Consider the following 19995-nt stretch of genomic DNA (forward strand, 5'->3'; position numbering starts at 1 on the left):
TAGTTTCTTAAGGAGGTTAATGAGAGTTATTTAACTGAAAGATAATGGTTATAAAGTGTATTAAGATGTGTTAAAGCAATATATTATATTTTATAATTTAAAATAATTATTGGTATAATTAGGAATGTTATACTATCATGTTACATAAAATGAATAACTTAACTCACATTGTGAGAAAATGTTCACTTTTAAAGCATTGCTGTAATTTTGCCATGGTGTAGACATTATACGGCAATTTGCAGTTACTCACACATCACCCTTAGCTGGTTAGATTTATAAAACAGAGCGCAAATATCTTTGATAACCTTGGATTCATCAGTGGTTCATTGAATGCTTTGGATGTGTGGATCACAACCAGAGAAGGTAATATTCCCCAGTGTACTTAATCCAAATCAGGGTTATAGGCAGGCAGATCCACTTTGGCAGCATCAGAGACGAATGACAAAGTAGTCTAGAATGAGACATGGTTCAATGACAAGGCTTGCTTACACTGATACAGTCACATTTGGCTGGTTTACAATTGACAATTAACATCAGAAGACAAACCCATCCAGAAAATGTTTTGTGGTAGCTTTAGGATTCTCAATGACCATCTATTTTTGATACTAACCAATAACAGATCTCTTCCAATCAAAATACCGTTATTTGGCATGACAGACAATCTGCCCTTTAACTGAATCAATAAAGAATATACTCTACTAAATAATAAAGCGGAAAGATCTCTGTGTGTTTTGCACAGATTATCCATTTGTAAATGGTGAAACAACAGACTATGTTTCAGTTCAAATTTTTTTTACGTGGGAAACTTTATTTAGTGACCAGGGGCCTCATGCATAATGCCGTGCGTAGAATTCACACTAAAACATGGTGTACAGACAAAAGTGGAAATGTGCGTACGCACAGAAAAATCCAGATGCATGAATCTATGCATATCCCAACTTCTACATTCTTCCGCTCCATAAATCCCGGTCAGTGTGAAAAGTAACACGCCTGCTGCCACTCCCCAACTCCTCCCAGAACTACGCCTCTTTGAATATGCAAATCAATGTAAATAGCCCTTAAGCTCAGCATTCTGTGAAAAGACAATGGCAAAAGCATGGGGGAAAACAGAAGAATTTCAGCGAATACCAAGTGGAGGCAAGGAAATATGTACTACTGTATTTGTTGGTTTAAACAGTGGTATAAACAACAAAAGGAAGTTGATCAAGTGACATAGAGTGTCGGAGAAACTTGAAAGTTCAAGTTCATTAAGTCGCACAATGCCTGAAATAAAAAAGAAGTTGTCAGATATCAAAGTCACTGTGAAAAGGCAAGTCGTAGCCCACCATCTGAAAGTCATATGGAAACTTATTAGGGTACAGAGAAAAGACAAAAAAACAGGCACACAGTGTCAAAAAAAGCTTGAAATGTCAACTTTAATCTCGAAATTTCCACTTTAATCACTAAGTTTATTTTGTCATTAAAGTAGAACATCATACATTTCATCTTAACATCGTTTAATTTACTAGTTTCTCAAATACCATCGTAACTAAAGTAGCACATTAAATGCTTTGTATTGTATATGTTCTTCTATGTGTGTGAATCACTATGTGCTTCTAAAACAAATTTTCTCTTCCTCCGACAGGACACAGAATCCATTACATTCATGATATTACAGCTCTCTGAATAAATAAAATACTGAGATGTATACTTGATATCATTTTCATGATGATAAGAATTAAAGCATGTTATTAAACATGGGAACACAGTGGTGCAGTGATAGTGATGAACTGGCACCCCGTCCAGAGATTGTTCTTGCCTCACGCAAGATGCTTGCTGCACCGTGCACTATCTTCGATTAAATAATTTATTGCAGCAGTACTGTCTCTTTCACATGTACTAACCCCAATTCCTGTCCGTCCTTCAGCTCTGTAATAGATGTCAAGCCATCTGTAAGCTTAGAATGCAAATTCTTCAAAACTTTTAAAGAACATTGAAATATCTTCGTAGTACATGTTTAATTATTCTCTCCATCTATCGATCCAGTGTCACGCTAGTCCCAGCAAGAGTATAGAATGAGGTAGGAACAATCTCTGAACGGGGCGCCAGATCACCACTAGCGCTGCAACACCGTGTCTTCACATGTTTAATTATTAACAATACAGATTATTTAAATGATGTTAAAATTTTATCTGAATAATGTAAAAAACATATTTTGCTGCATTTCATCTTAAAAATGATATCATCATCATATGTAAATACGCTCTTTATAAAGTGGCTCAGGTTGTGCAATAGTACAGTGAGGTAATTGTACTTATAGGTACAAACAGTTCTATAAGGAGCACTTGATGGACTGGTTTAGTGTGTTTAGAGCTCTTGGGATGAAACTGTTTCTGAACCACGAGGTCCCTACAGGAAAGGCTTTGAAGCATTTGCCGTATGGAAGCAGTTCAAACAGTGCATGGCTGAGGCAGCGTGTGCTTGATGCTGTATACCGATAATGCTCTTTCCGATCAGCTGCTTGAGAGCTGTGATTCCACACTGAGATACAGTGGGATAAATACTTGAGAGTAACAATGCTAAAGCAGCTATGGTATTTGGAATAGTTTGGCCATTCCTTGGACCATTATATTGTTACAGGTTAATTACAAACAGATGCCTTAAACTAATAAACAATATGCAGTTAATTTCAGTGTATTTGATAAAGCCGTCAGAGATTTGCATCTAAAAAAGAAAGGGAAACCACACTGAAACAAAAGCACTGCTTTGACGCTGGGTGCCGCCAGTTTGCAAAACCGAGCAGAGAACTTGCGTACACGAAGGATTTAGCTGGCGTGAAAATGTGCATGGCTTTACGACAAGTTTAGTTTTTATACATTGCGATATGAGCATGGAAACGGGTGTATGCAACATTTTTGTGCATACATACCGTTTATAAATGAGGTCCCTGGTGTCTCATTTATAAAACTTTACATGGATTTGAATGTGAAAATACACGCATGCCGAAAAAACAGGAAAATGTGTATGCCAAGAAAAAAATATCTGATTAATAAAACCTGCTGTATGCACAATTCTATGCAATTTACATTTATAAATCGCAATCATCTTGTAAATGTGTGAAAGTAAACGCATCCGTAATTTTGTCCTGTTGTCACTCTGAAACAACTATACATGAACTATGCTAATCAGCTTCATACATATGCAATCATGATGTACCAGACTTTCCCTGGCTGGCAGAGCATCCTTCATCCTAATGTATCATGCTGCACTCCACAACAAGAGGGCACACTGCATCTGTGCTCCGGGGGGTTTGAAAGCCATAAGGCACCAGCATCTGAACAGGTACCCAAAATCACCTGCCACATGTAATGACTTGATTTGTGTTACCATGAATAGTACAGGCCATATGAAAAACTTAGGGTTCAGCCAGTTATGCTAGCAACAAGCCAGCCACCAAGTACAGGAGCATCACGCCTGCCAAAGCTAACTCACCTAAAAAAAAGAAAAAAAAAACAAATCATGGGTTGACTAAGGCCACTGAGCCATGAAGTTTGTTAGTCTCATCTTGGCATCATATATGTCTTGTGCATTAATGGAACGGCACTGCTTACAGTTAACAAAAGCAAATTCATTCTCCCTAGGTGCCCTCATTGCAATATCAGAGCAGTAGATTGCTGCTGCAATTTGCCTTCTAATGTTGGCAGAAGCTTGTTTTCTCTATATACACTCACACCATATGAAAACTGGCTCGTAGCAACATTTTAGAAGGGTAATGGTTTCCAGTACAGTGAGCATGATCGAGTGAACCTTGGCTTAGATATTTCTGACCTGTCAGCTACTTCCCTGCAAATATGCAGCAGTGACCCTCTTCAAAGGGAACTAAAATAGAGTCTGTATGTCATAATCATCACTTTATGCTTTAATGTGTTTGTCACATCAATGCACATTATAATAACGGCTTGGTGATATGAGTTATTATACACATGAGATGTTATGTAACTGGTTTGGCTGCATTTCCCTACTTGATCAAGGGTGTCATCATTTCCCAGCTTCTCTGAAATGCTGTGTCAGAGTTGCCATGAATATGCAAAAGATCTTCCATGAAGTTTTCTTTTATAAATCCCAACATGGACAGCTGAGTATACACATTTCAAGCCTCTTTTTATGCATATGCAAGTTTAATAAATCTGACCCCAGGCCTGGACTAGTGAAATGTAACTAGGAGACATTTTAGGTACTTGGCACAGGTGTGCAACATTACCCCTCTGTGTGAGGTTAGTCAGTTAAGTTTTGGCTTGGGGCTAAAACTTTATTTGGGTATACTTGCTACTTTAACATAACATTCAACTAACAACCCATTGCATGGGGCCCACTAATATAAACACAAACAGACACACTAGCATTGAGCTAATTTGATAAGATTTAACACGAAACTCACAGTAGCTGCAGAAAAAAATATGGAGAAATGGGGAGAACATGTACATTCCAGAAAATGACTGGGTGAGATATTCAAATCAAGAACTCAGGATCCAAAAGGCTTCACCAACTGACCACTGTTTTATCATGCCATCCTACACTGGGATCATTTATTTGGTTTTGATCTTGTGAGAGTCATCAGTTTGCAGTAAATATGTAAACAATTGCTCTGTTTAAATTTTAATTTTTGTATTTTAGTTTTGTTTATAATCTGTGTTTTATCTATTTTTTCAGTGTCCTTGAGTGTTTAGAAAGGTGCCTACAAATAAATAAAATGTATTATTATTATTATTAAATTTGATAACATGTTCAAGCTTCCCCACAGGTATCAGGCTTAGCAAAACAGTGCATTAATTCTGTTTATAATTCTAAAACAGTGATCTGCTTTTATCATAAACGTTTGCTTTGAATAACGGGTTGCCTAAATCATATATCTTCTTGATATTCAAACATTTAGTGTGAAATTTGTTCAGTATCTCTGCATAGTGGGGAGGTTTAAAATCCAGAATGAGTGAGATCAGGTGCATTTTGGGCTTTTGAAGTGGCTTTGGTTGAGCCAATTGAAAATCTGTTGTGTCTATGGATGCAAAACCATTAATTCAGCAGATTGTGATTGGGTGGGTGTAAGAATTACAAGTGGTCAAGGATTTACAGCATTCATTGTTGATTAGAAAGAGGACATTATTCAAAAATGTATTTGTTTTATTTTATTCTTAACTTTTATTATTTGCTAAGGCCGAGATGACATTTAGGTCTTTGAATTTATAGAAACATCTATAGAGCAGGGCCATTGAGGTAATGTAGCTCATAAAAATTAGATAAACTACATTACTCATGGCAAAGGCAACAAATGTGTCTCTATACCTTATATATTTTCTAATAGCACACAGGGAATATCCAGCCAAAATCAATGCTCAGCTCTACTCTAAAATTTCCAGTTGTATTATTTCCATGGCACAAATTGATTAAATAATGGAGAAATTATTTTCTCAAAATTATAGCAATATTTTTTGACATATTAAAATATAATATTGTGGCTGTCTGAGTATATTTAAAGTGATTACTTATTTGAAAATGGAACAAGAAATTAACATTATTTTAAAATAAAACAATATATCGGCTTCCCTATATTCCAAATGTAAATGTTTAGAGGGCATTTGGAAGAAAAAACTAACCCTTTGAGCTCTCTCAATATCGTGAAGAGTACCAAATAATACATTTTAAAAATATGCTATAGTGTTATAAATTATTTAGCGCCCATTAGCGGGTCTATGAGAAAATATGCTCAAAATAAAAATTCCGAAGAAGGTGATTAGTAGGATGTCTTCATTTTTTTAGCATGCATTATCCTCAAAATAATGTGCTGCTGCTGACCGTGTTCTAACTAAAGCTACAGCCCTAGTCTGTGGCAGGGTGCTGTTAATAATGTTTCATTTACCCTAAGCATTCATACATTTTGAATATACTCTTCAAAAATTCAAACAGAACAATAAAAGTATCTCAAATTAAAGAAATTTCATCCAAAGGTTTCACCGTTGTTATAGCAGGCATCAGAATTACTACAGCACATTAGTGCTTGAGTGACATAAAAAGTGTCATAAAACTTTCATAAAAAGGTGTAGTGGCTTTTATTTATTGACTGAATAGACCTATATGATGTGATTCATTAGTTTATGACATGCATATCTTAAGTGATAGTACTCTGTAAACATAATCCTATATTCCAAAGTAACAGAGTAAGATTTCAGTGTTCAGTCAGTACTGGAACAAAAACAGGACTCCTGATTTCCACAGGATTTGCACCCTGGGTATGCTTTCATTTGAGCCAGACAATTACTCCTTTAAGATGAAAAGATGGGTCAAAAAATCTCAAAAAGCAACTACATTTATTAAACTAAACAAAAAACTGTGATAAAATATGCAGCCCACTCTTTAATCGTTCTGTCAAATTGTGGAACTGATGGCATGCCACAAGGGCAAGTACCATAAACAGATAATGGAGGTGACCCCTTATACCATGTGGGCTCAAAACTGGGAGATGAAGAACCAAGTCTCAAAACCAAAACAAAAAGCAAAAGTTGAAGTAAAAATGGTATCTAGAAGTCTAAACACCAAGAGAATCTTTAAGTAACAACACACACTAGTCTTTCTGAGAATATCCACAATCTCGGACAACATGTTACATATGGCGCTGGCTTATAAAGCATTGCAGGAGTGAAGTCACATAGCAGAACATTGCATTTTGTCAATAAAGCCACAACATAGTAGCTCTGCAACAACAATAAATAAACAAAGCAAAAATCAGTATTGCTCTATAACAAAAATGGAACAAAACTCTTTAGAAAACCAGATTCTCTGTGTTCCAAAACTCCCAAAATCCACACCCGAATTAAAAACAAATTTTCTAATGGTTAGAACATATTTTCATAATCATCTAAATCATTACTAAGAAAACCAACAAATCCATGAGATGCCAAACATATGCATGTACATGGACACACGTGTTAAGGAAATCAAAAATCCAAAATAAAGCAATGAGATAATCACACTAGAATGGTACAATGTAACAAATTGAAGATAAAGATGATACAATTGGGGTAATAAATGGAAAAGGTTTTCCTGTTTTATTTAAAATTACACAAAAAATAATTTTAATAGAAAAACTTCAAATGTTCTTTAGAATCTGTCAGCTTTTATTACATTTTTTCAATTAATTGAATGTGCTGAACCACTGCTAACCTTTTGGATATTTCCGTATCTTTGAATAATTCATATTAAATCTTTTTCTTTGTCTTATAATCAGTAGAAGAGGAGATAACCGATCTAATGTGCATAAGATGTACTGCTGAATGTCTTACAGATTTTTCAATAAATTATAATGAAATTAATTGTTAAAAATCAATAAAATATGTAAAATAATTGAAAAACAAAGATAAAAAATGTTACAGACTGGCAAGCATAAAAAGTCATTAAAACAATCAGTGCTGAACCATTGCCAGCCAAACAGACATTTTAATGTCTTTGAGTGATTACTTCATATTACATTTTTCCTTCTCTACTCTCTAGATAGGCAGGAGAGGAAATATCTGATCTGATGTGAATGTATGGTACTGTATGTCTATTTGATTTATAATTTATTTATTGTAAGGAAATCCTTAAAATCAATAACAATAAAAAAACAAAAGAAATATTTATGGAAATCATGCCTTGATTCACATGGCCTTTGTTATTCATTAGTAATCCCTGAATGCATCAACTATGTTGGCATATGATACATGTTTATATTCGGTACCTCTCATAAATAATTTGTTGGTGATAGATGATGAGTTTCCATTTATCTGTAATTATTATTGCAGTTACAGCAGTACTGTATATAAGAGAACTCAGCATATAGATTGAGGGTATTTAGCTGATCAATTATCTAAGTTATAGTTCTTCAGTTTATTCTCAGTAATTGTGATGTTATTGTCACTGATTCATCTTAAAGTGTTATCTCTGTATAATGCACAGCTAGTGTAGGTAGTGAGATATGTTATTGCAAAGTGTTATTTGGAAAATTATTTTCTCTCCTTGGTAATCAATTCTTGTTTGTTTATTGTTTCCTCTTCAAATCTTGAAAACAGGATCTACTGTACATATCCAAAGACAAACATCAAGGACACACATATGTAATAAAATATTACATGTTTTTGCCACCAGGGGGTGCTCCAGCTCCCTAAACTCCTGATGCACACAGGCTGTGGACACAAGTTGCCATAAAAAAAGGTTTCTATTTTCTTTCATATGAAACTGTTGACAAGAAAGTGTTTCCCACACCACAGCCACAGTGCAGAAGCACAGCAATATTCTCTCTTCTTCTTCTACTTCTCTCTCTCTCTGTGTCACTGCCTCCTCTGCTCCTTTCCAAAAGCATTGTCCTCCTCCTCTTAGCTTTGGCTGTTCAGAGTTGTGGCAGGCAGATCCATTTATTCAAAACCTGGGAGTACTTCTACTGTCCCACAAGTTTGGCCAGGGAGCACTTCCAGGTAAAGCTGGAGGTTGACAAAGTAAGGCTTGTCAGTTCCTCCTGCAACAAGGGGCAGCACCCATGGAACCCAACAGGGATGAGCCAAAGAACTCCAGTTCCCATAATGCCCTGTGGGAATCTTGGTGTGCTGCTGCAACCCAGGGGAGCTGCCATCTAGTGATTTGGGGGAAACAATGCCCTGTGCATGCTGTCTCCCCAATCCTTCGAGGCTGAGGGAGTCTTGGCCAGGCAAGGTCACAGGCTGTCCCTCACAATGCACTAATAATAAGAAACGCTTGCACAAATGTGTCCTGTAGAATCCAAATGCAAAAAATATGGAGTGTAAACCCAAATCATACAACTCTAATCTCTCAATAAACATGTGGTGTGTATATATAAATATTTTGGTGTAATTATGCATGCCAATTATACAGAGCCTTAAAAAATGATTCTTTCCAGAAAACGATTTCCACATTCCATTGTCTCAGACTTTAAGCAATATTTTAAAGTAAGAATTTCCTACAAGAATCTACAAAACAATATTCATAATCCATCCATCCATTTTCCAACCCGCTGAATCCGAACACAGGGTCACGGGGGTCTGCTGGAGCCAATCCCAGCCAACATAGGGCACAAGGCAGGAACCAATCCCGGGCAGGGTGCCAACCCACCACAGAATATTCATAATGCCAAATTAAAAGAAACAGACTGAAAATCTTGTAAGAATCTACTAAAAAGGAAAAATCGTAAATGTGAGATTAAAAACCCTTGGTAAATATAAGGCTAACTTTGCTCAGGTGCAGTGTAGTATCTTACCAAAGTACCTAAATTGTCCTTCACCTGTGTAGAAAATGGGTGGATCACCTGTTCTCGAATAGTTCATAAGGATAAACAAATCCTCCCTTCCCAAAGTCCAACAGCATGGTAAAGACTGACCAATAACAAACCAAAATTAATGCATTCAAAACAAATCAGAGCTATAATCCTTTATAGAAGCATAGATCTGAGGAAGAGTACGAGGCTATTTCAAAAGCACTGATTGTATCCCTGAGCTCAGTGTGGTCCATCATAACGTAGATCCAAGTAGATCCAGCAACACTCTTTCAGCTTAAGAGTGAATCCATGAAGCACTTTACGCAAAGTGTTTTGCCACTCTGGAACAAACTACTGAGACATGTATTTGAAGCAGAAACCTTGACAACATTTTAGAAGAATCTGGAGAAGACAGTTTAGGTATTAGCTAAAGAAACCGGCTTGATGGACTGAACTCTTGTTTGTCAAATTTCTTATGTTCTTATGTATTGGAAGTAATATGAAATTAGAGCTACACAGCCTATATCAGGATGTCCTTATAAACTTAGTTGCCAAACAAGAATGGCACTTGTCAGAAAGGCCACTGTGGTTACAATTGTCACAATCACACTCATTGTGACAATTGTCACACTCATTGAGCTGCAGAAGTCAGTAATTGGAAAGGATGTTCACATCTCAACAATCTCCACGGTATTACACAAAAAACAACTTTTATGGAAAAGTAGAAGGAAGAAGCCCTGGCTAAATAACATGCACTTGCCTGTAAAGAATTTTCAAAGTGTCATTTGGAAGATATTGCAAAGATATGGCAGAAAGTCTTGTAGTCTGATGAGACTAAAGTGGAGCTTTTTGAATGAGCACCAAATGACATGTGTGGTAAAAGTGTAACACTGCACTGTAAAATGTGGTGGTGACAACAGTATGTTGTGGAGATGCTTTCAGTAGCAGGGACCAACAATCTTGTCAGGAATAATAGGTGGATGAAGGCTTGACGATACAGACAGATCCTGGAAGTGTCATGAACTGGATTATTTAATATTTTACAGCCTTTTCTTTGACATCTAAAATGATGTAAAATATCATTTTGGATTTTGGTATTTAATGGTCAGGTACTGTTTTTCATTTAGGAAATTTTTGAGGATGTTATTTTTAAAATCCACCTTCCCACTCCACAATTTTTATGTTACTATGGGCACTGCCATTGCTTGCTGTTTTTGATGCAGGACAGCCAACCAATTGCACGGAAGAATGACCAGTCACACGTGACTTCATTACTGAAATGATATAAAGGTCACCGACTACTGTACAGTTCCTTACTGTTCAAGTTTGTGGATAAATCAAAACAAAAAAACGCTCTAATTAGTAATGTTGGTTACAAATTCTTTTGAATCCTTTGATTTTTCTTTATGTTTTATGTTTTGGCTTATTTACATGAAAAATTATGGTTACTGACTCTCTTGCTGCATTTCTTGATCTATGATTTTGTCTCATGTATAACGCCATGCATAGAATTCACACTAAAACATGGCGTATGGACAAAAGTGGAAATGTGTGTACGCACAAAAAAATTCAGATGCACAAAACTGTGTGTAAGCCAGCTTCCACGCACTTCAATTCCATAAATCTCGGTCAGCTTGAAAAGTAACGCACTTGCACGCACATGCCACCCCACTCCGACTCCTCCCAGAATTACACCCCTTTGAATATGTAAATCAATATAAATAGCCTGTTATGTTAAGCATTTTGTGAAAAGACAATGGTAGAAGCATGAAAAACAAAAAAAAAAAACCTTCAGCAAATGCAAAGTGGAGGTAAGGAGAAATATACTATTTGTTGGCTTAAGCCATGTGAAAAGCAACAAAAGAAGAATGATGGACTGATATAGCCTGGCGGAGACACTCAAAAGTTCAAGTTCAGAAAGTCGCACAGTGCCCAATATAAAAAAGTTGAGGTGAAAAAGCAAGTTGTATCTCTCAGTCAGAGTGTCATATGGAAGCGTATTAGGGCACAGAGAAAAGAAAAAAATTAGGGACACAGTGAAGAAAAAAAAGGTTGAAATGTAGAATTTAATCTCGAAATTTGTACTTTAATCTTGTAGTTTATTTTGTCATTAAAGTAGAGCATTGTAAACTTCATCTTAAAATCAATATTTAATTTACTAGAGTTTCTCAAATACATGCATTACATTCATGATATTACAGCTATCTGAACATTTTAGAATAGTAAGATGTATACTTGATATAATTGTAATGAAGAATTGCATTAAAGCATGTATTAAACATATGGGGGCATGGTGGTGCAGTGGTCGCAATGAGCTGGCTCCCCATCCAGGGATTGTTCTTGCCTCCCCCGTCCAGGGATTGTTCCTACCTCCCGCAAGATGCTTGCTGGGACACGCACAATCCTGAATGGAATAATTTAATGCAGCAGTGCTGTCTCTGTTAAACATACCAATGCCCAATTCCTGTCATTCCGTTTTCTTTCTCCATGTAACCAATTGCCACACAATGAGCTCTGTAATAAATGTAAAGCCAGCTGTAAGCTTAGAACGCCAATTCTTCAAAACTATTCTATCCATCCAGGGTTGCGCCAGCCCCAACAAGCATCAAGCTAGAGGCAGGAACAAGTTCAAATAGACTGCGGCATGGCTGACTGGAATCTATGCAGATGCTGGTAGCTTTCTTTAGGCAGCATGTGTTATAAATGTTCTCCAGGGATAGAAGCTGCATTCCAATAATCTTCTGCTCTCTCAACACAACCCACCATAGAGCTTTCTGATCAGCTGCCGTGCAGCTATGATACCACACACACATACAATGGGTTGAAATGCTCTGAGTGGTGTCCTGAGAGTAACAACGCTAAATTAGCTGTGATATTTGGAATAGTTTGTTCATTCTGTGCACCATTATATTGTTACAGAATGATTACAATCAAGTGAATTAAATTTGTAAATGATATGCAATTAATTTCGATATATTTGATAAATCCCACGTCACTAAGGCGAATCTGAAAAAAGGGAGCCCACAAAGAAACAGTAGCAATACTTTGATGCTGGCTGCCGTCAGTTTGCAAAACTGAGCAGAAATGTGTGTATGCAATGGGGTAGGCTGCCATGAGAATGTGCATGGCTTTATGCCAAATTTAGTTTTTATACATCGTGATATAAGCATGGAAATGGCCATACACAACATTATGATCTTGGCTTGTTACTACTATTACAATCCATCTTCTGATTCCTTCTTATTGTACACTGCTGCAGCTTTATGTATGTAATACAGGAGGAAAACCTGCTCCCTTCTGAATAAAGCCAAAACTGGACAAAAAGATGACAAAAATGAAAAAAATAATCCATTCATTCCTTCATTTTCCATCGCACTTTATTCAGTACAGATTTGCAGGAGGAATAAGAAATGAATGGTCCCAGGAGAGGACACCACATTAATCCTTAAAAAACAAAATAACAAAAACGTGTCCATACTATCTAGGTGATTCTTAGTCATGAAACAATTGATACTCACGGCCCATATTCATTACTTTTAGTCAGAATTCTGACTGTATCTAATGATTGTTCAAGACTGAAAAACAAATCTATGTGCAAAGTCAGTGGTATACATTATAAAGTGACTAAGCAATTTTGGAAAAACTAGGTCTGAGCTTTGTTTGACTGAATGGACTGTTCTCTTCAGAAATGTTCTAAAAGTTCTGGCATTTTAATGCTGTACTCAAGGACTTGAATTTGGCACCTCTGCTTTAAACCCATCCATTGAGTTCAAAATTAAGAAAATAAGAAACTTGATAAATGAGAGGAGAACACTCAGTCCATCAGGCTTGTTTGTTTAGCTAATAGCTAAGCTGGCCCAATATTTCATCCTGATTCTTCTTCAAGGTTGCCAAGATTTCTGCTTCAATACATGCCTCAGTAGATTATTTCAGATTCTCACAACTCTTTGCGTAAAGAAGTGCTTCCTGGCTTCAGTCATAAGTGCATTTCCACTTAATTTCCAAATGCAGAAAGTAGAATCCTAATTATGAAAGGATTTAGAAGGAAGAATTTGCTTTTATTAGAAACTAAACAGGGAAAAAAGCAACTACCACTATAGCTCTCCAGGAATCAAGTATGACTATTGTCAGATATGTGAGCCTAGTGGGTGCCTTTTGGGCTCTGATAATTAAGAATCGAAAGGAAGAAACAGAGTGTGACATAGTCGTGGACTAATGTTTTGCTATTGTCCTTGGAATGGAGGATAACACTGTGGGTGGACATGAACATTACTTCAACTTATGATCACAGATGTCCTACCTCTTCTGGTCTAATTGCTACTTAAACAACTTCAGCACCTCACATTGCTGTCTTTGAAGAACCAGCTTTGTAGAAGGGTACATCTCTATACTTGAAGCCATTTTCTGGAATTTAAAGAAGCCCAGAATATTCTGAAAAGACTACAACAAAACAACAATGGTGTTTATATTCATTCTACTGCATATATCTGCACCAAGTTAAAAAGTGCTTTTTCACCTTGGACCCCAAATCTTTTTATGCCCATTTATTATTTTCTTACGCTCTGTATGAGGGAGTCTGTTTTAAGTAATATTTGCTTAAAAGAGCATGGGGCAAATAGCTGTTAATCATTCATTGCCAAAGTTCAACTCATCCACTCCCTAACCTGCTTTTCTAGTTCAGGGTCATGTGGTGCCATTATCTATTCCAGCACCAAAGGACACAAGGGAGTAACAAAACCAGGATGGAATTCCAGTCCACTGCAGGGTACACCATGCTAAGTTAGTCTCTGATTAATCTAACACACGATTCTTTGGGATGTGAAATGAAAACAGCTGTATCAGCAGAAACAACACAGACATGGATGGTGAGGCTTCAAATTGTACAGTGATTCTGGAGCCACAAGGCAGCAATGCTAACTGCTGTACCACTGTACTGCACCATTGCCTTTTTTTCAGCTCAGAGTTGTAGGTCTCTTTAAACTCCACTGTGCACACACAATAAACCAAGTCTGTCCAGGCAATGCGTGACAGAAGTATCAGAGATAATGCTTCAGATAACTAAATTGGCTCTACAATTTTAAGTTTAATTTTTGAAATAATTTTTAATTAGGTTGTCTGTTACCTAATCCTATATCTTAGTTTTTATAGGTAAAATCGAAGTGACTTCAAACCTTTTTGGATTCAAATTAATCTATGAGTGGGTGGCATGCAAAAAATAAATTAATGTTAACATAGCTAAGTTATTCATTTTCTTTTGTGTAGAATTAAAGTAAACATAAGAACATTTCAGCAAATGTAAAGTGTTTTCCTAAAGACTTTACTTTTTTATTCTAGGAAAGTCAAAACAAATGCTTATTTCCTCCACATCACTTGCATTTACCTCGTTAGCACAAGCATTTTCAGCTTTCCTTTATCTCAGTCACATAATACTTTATCATTTTATGTTTCATTATATTACAAAGAGCTTGAAGGGTTTTCTGTGCTTGTGTTAATTAAATTGTTCTAGTTATGAAGTTCCAGGTGCAGCAAGTCGCAAGTACATTTAAAATGAACACTTTAAATAGTGGACGGTTGACATTAAAAACTAGTCTGTGAGAACATCTAGACAGGTGGGTGGGTGGCAAAACTCCCATGATGCATCTTTGTCTATTATTATACACACATTGTGTTACCTTTTAATAGTGTTGTTATTTCCTCTGGGAACAATCCACTCTTGATCCATTCATCATAACTATGTATATAATCAAATGCACAGTGACCTTGGCGATCCTTTATTGTCACATCTGCTCCTGCAACAGAACAAGCCAAGAGTAAGACTGGAATGGAAACATGAGGCAATGCACTCCTTTAATACAAAAGACAAAGATAAGTGAATTGGATTGCTTCACTGTAAATACATTGTCTAATTATAATAAAAATACATTCATTAAAAATTAAAATTTTAATAAAGGATTAAATAATCTATAAGCAGAACCTGAGATAACATTACAGAATTAAGAACATGGATCAAGGGTAGATTAACAAAATGATAAACTGGACTTTTTGTAACTGAGGTTTTCTTTTTAGATCTTTATAGAGTTCTTGTCTCGAAGCACTCCATACATGGCCAAATTGAAAGCAGCAGACAGGTTTTATATTTTATTTAGCTAAAGCATTTTTCCATAATCACAAATGTTTGCAAAGAATAATGCATTTAGTATGATCTAAATAATTTAGTTTAACATTATATTATGATGAATGACACAAAGTCCTAGTGGAACACAGAAATTTTTTATTGTAACATAATGATAGACTAAAATGTTTGAGTGGTGAGCACTTTTAATAGGAGATATGAACTGTTCAGCCAGTACCACCATGGTACTGAGTGGGCACGCCCATGCAGCAGGCAAATGTCACATAAAGAGACTGAGTAGACGTGCCTGCTGATGTAGGCAGATAATGACCTCTGAGGCTAAGTTACTATCACTGCAGGGTTTGCTTCTTCCTTCTTTCTTTCTCTGCATACTCCAGTTTCCTCCCAAATTGCAATGGCATGCAGACAGAATGATAGGCGGCTACTGGCACAGTGTTGGTATTTGTGTGAGGGTGTCATGGCATCCGTTTGAAGATTGGTACTTGGAATGGGCAACAGCCTTTAGTGACACTGACCAAAAAAACTGTGTCCTGAAAATGGGTGACCAGGAAATATCACGCAGATTTATACAGGTAAGGCAAAGTTGGACGATTTTAATCTGAGAACTTTGGGCACAAATGAAGACAGGATTGAGCTAAAATTAAAAAATGTCAAACAACAATAATCAGAGCATTTACCGGGAAATGAAGAAAACTAGACCTAAAGTTCTTATGTTGAAACAAGGAAAGAAAATTATTTCAATATAAAAACTCCATCTTAAGTATTTAGTTATGCAAATGTTTTACTTTTTACTTTTACTTTGTCATGCTATTTGTAAACCCCAGCACAGTTTTATTTGCAAGTCTTACTTCCATATCCATATAAAGGTGCTAAACTGCACTGTTGAACATTTACATTTATTTGCTTAGCAGATGCTATCCAAATTGGTCAACATAATCAAGTAAACATCAATCTAGAGACTGTTTTGAGCAAGAGTAGCAAGACAAGATCATAAAAGTTATCACTAAAAGTGAAGGGCTCCAAACCAAGTATAAAAAATCTTTTCTCTTTAGTCACAAGAAATCTATGAACAATTTGGCACAAACAACAGAGCCTATAAACACTTCTTAAACACAATAAAGGAGTCAGCAGTTCAAATGGAGGTGGGAGGCTCATTCCACCAGAGAGAAACTAGACATGAAAAGAGTCTTAATTGACATTTGATATGGTAGCTTGGTAGTGTATGCAGATACACCACTAGAAAACTGCAGTAGTCCAGACATGAGAAGACCAATGCCTGGACCAGAAGCTGTAATGCATACACTGTCACATAAGGTTTGATCCTTTTCTTATAGACTACTGGGAGGAAATGCAGCAAATATGTGGTCAGTATAAGACAGTTGGTCATTGATCACCACCCAAAGGTTCTGTACTAACTAGAAGTGTATTAGTGATATTGAGCCAAGCTGGCTGGCCAGGATAACTGGAATGTCTGTCTTTGACAGGTTGAGCTATTCAATGTGCTCTGTAATCCAAGTTAAGATATTATCCTATGCACAATGAGTGACTGTAACACAAAGAATCATGGTGATCTTCACACAGGAAAAGTGATTCTACAAACAGGAACTGGGACCTCATTTCAGGAAAAGTTGTCTTTTACTGTCCTGACTTGGTTTGGTTGTTGGTTCTTTTACTCATTTAGATAGTTCATGGTTCTATCTTGTACTTGAATTGGGGGTTATTGGGGTCAAGGATTCTATTCCTGTTGTGAACTTTAGCCCAGACACGGATGTAGAATGTCCCAAAACATACACGTTTATATTTTTCTTCCTCTACAGCACCACAGAGTGCCCAAATCCCCAATAAATGCTCACTGTCCTGTTTCTCTCTTTTCTGTCCTTTTCTTGTGCCGCCTCCACTCCTATCTCACAAGCTCTGTCTTTTTCCTCCTGACTCCGGTGCCCCAAGTGGAGTGAGGCGGCCTCTTTTGTACGGCACCCGGAAGTGCTCCAGATGTTCCTCGATCAAGTTCCGGCAGTACTTCCGGGTGTGGCCGTCTATCACAATGTCAATATTCACTTGATTTTCCTAATAGTTTAGATGTTGTGTTTTTTTTTTTTTTTTGTAATATTTTGGACACAATTTTAGGTCCTTTAATCACCTCTAATTTGAGTACCCACCTTTAGGTCTGTGTTCCGAGTTTCTGGGGGTGTGGCCTGAGAGATCATGTCCTGTTTGTAAGTGGCAAGATGGGATAAAAAAACTTCACTAATATACTGCTTGAAAGGTTTGGTTGGTTTTGCCCTAATTTCTTGTACCTTTGGAGAATGAATTTTGTCTCACTTCTAGGCTTTGGCTGCTATTTTGATGTTCCTGCTTTGACCCTTTTTGCACATATTATTTGTTGTTTGTACTCTGTCCCTTTAAATGTGAGTATACATACTGTATTCCTTGTGTTCTTTGGGTGGTAGCGCAAGAGGTGGGGCCACCTTAAAGTCACCACTCCTGAGACCTATCTCTTACTATTTAAGATCCAAAGAAGATCTTAAATTCAGTAATAGTGCACTGAAGTTATAGGAGTCCTTTCTTTTGCCCTATTTACTAGAATTCAGCTTTGAATTGTGCACTAGGACTAGGTCACCTAGAATTGCCTTCTAGACAACTCATTTATGCTCTTTTTGAGCTTTTTCATTTTATTTTCTGTTTTTGAAAAGTATTCTCATTTAAAATTAATCATTTGGTGAAACCTGCCTGTTCTATCTAGAGTTTTAACACAGCTTCTCTCCCTTGGGAGATATGTCGGATATTTTGTACTTTAAAGACATCTTTAAGTCAAAAACTCTTTTAGTGCTGTGTAGGCTGAAGCATGCCAGTAGAGTTTGGGGTCAAGCTGCCTGTGGTGAGATCTATTCTACAAAGGCCCAGCATGGTTATTTGCTCCCTTTTTGCCACGTTTGGGAATCCAATTCATAACATTGCCTGGTATGAAAAGTTGGCTTAAAAGGAAAAGCACCCTCTTAAGATTATGTAACTCGCCGAAGGTAAACATTTTGTGAACTCTAATCTAATTGACGATTCTATAGGTTGTCCTAGCATTACTTATTTATATAGGGCTTTCATGGAAACCATCAATATAAGGTGCTTTACATAGAACATTAAACTCATGCTTAACAAAGCTGAAATTTATGGGAAACCTGCCATTCAGAAGCTCCTTGTATCTGAGGCCATTGCAGACAGATGTACAATCAGGAGTAAAAGCACAAAATGTGAAAATAGTATGGTCTGCTGAGTCATCTTTCACCTTATTTTTTACTTCTAGACCTGGAAAAACGAAAATATGCCACAATGTCTGATGCCAAATGTTAAATGTGGTAGGGGGGTCTGTTATGGTATGGGCATTCATTTCGTGGGAGTCATTAGAGCTATTAAATCCTCTGCACGAGCATATAATAGCAAAGGAATATAAAGCCATTTTACAAAACTAAGGACACATCATGATGCAAACATTGTTCCGTATTCCAGAATAATAATAGTCCATGCACATAGATAAACTAATTCAAGAGTGATTTCATGAACACTACAATTAACTTAGATGCACTTCCGGACGTCCCCAGTCACCAGATCTTAGCACCGTTTCACTTTTATGAAAAGTTCTGGAGTCAAAAATACATTTCCACACCTTTAATCCCTCAAAGAACTGGAGGCCGTTCTTCTTGATGGATGGTGTATTATCCTACTACACACATTTCAGGACTTGTATGATAGCATTACACTATGGATGGAAGCTGATCTGAATTGAAAAGGTAGCCTGTGCCTTAATATATATATAGTTAGGTGTTTCTATTATTTCAATATGTTAAAATTATCTATATTTACACAAAATTTTACACTGGCAACTCAATTATTTAATCTTTTTAAAAACAGCAGTTCAAGCTTTGTTGTTTTACTTTGAAACAATGTATTATGCTATAGACAAAATCACCTTCAGATATGGAGTTCAGTATAGAAATTCAAGCTGGTTATTGGTAATCTGTGAAAACTCTGATAATAATTCACCTTCCTCCAACACTATGACCCAAACTTAGAGGAAACAAATATACAAAAATGTTGTTATTGGCCCAAAAATAAGAAAAAATATCTTCAGTAATCTCAAATCAAGTAAAAGAGGAATTCTGCAAAGAGGATCAATTGAAAACTGAAATGTTTGTAGAAAGCCATACTCAACATGCAAATGACCTCAGTTTTTTTTAGTTGTACTCTGGTTAGATTGCAAGGAAAACTCTTTGTTCAGAATAACTTTTGTCTTACAATGTATGTTATTAGACAATGATTGTATTAGCTAACGTAAAAGATAAAAAAGAAGTTCAAGAGACTTTGAGATTACCATATTATATGGTAATATAATTAATATTCCTGAATTTACAGAGATGTGTCCAGATGTTCCAACAGCCGTGTAATCTCTGAATTGACTTTTTCCCATTAAAGGGTTAGATGGAGTCAAAGCCTGCCCTGATTGTATGCCATCTATTATAAAATGCAGAATATAATGATATGCAAACTGTTACCATGATGTGTAGGATGTTGTAAAATTGCTATTTCTGAATATTTT

The 19995-nt window shown here is 36.4% G+C and overlaps 1 protein-coding gene across 1 annotated transcript in view; it reads right to left on the reverse strand.

The window, feature by feature from the left end:
• Positions 1-19995, reverse strand: part of LOC127526694 (serine/threonine-protein phosphatase 6 regulatory ankyrin repeat subunit C-like) — a 183124-nt gene that overhangs the window by 49624 nt on the left and 113505 nt on the right. Inside the window, exon 11 of the mRNA XM_051922866.1 lies at positions 14947-15063. Coding sequence (XP_051778826.1) covers positions 14947-15063 — 117 coding nt within the window. The remainder of the gene's footprint in view (positions 1-14946; positions 15064-19995) is intronic.

Source organism: Erpetoichthys calabaricus, chromosome 1 (genome assembly GCF_900747795.2).
Source record: "Erpetoichthys calabaricus chromosome 1, fErpCal1.3, whole genome shotgun sequence".
Lineage (NCBI taxonomy): Eukaryota > Metazoa > Chordata > Cladistia > Polypteriformes > Polypteridae > Erpetoichthys > Erpetoichthys calabaricus.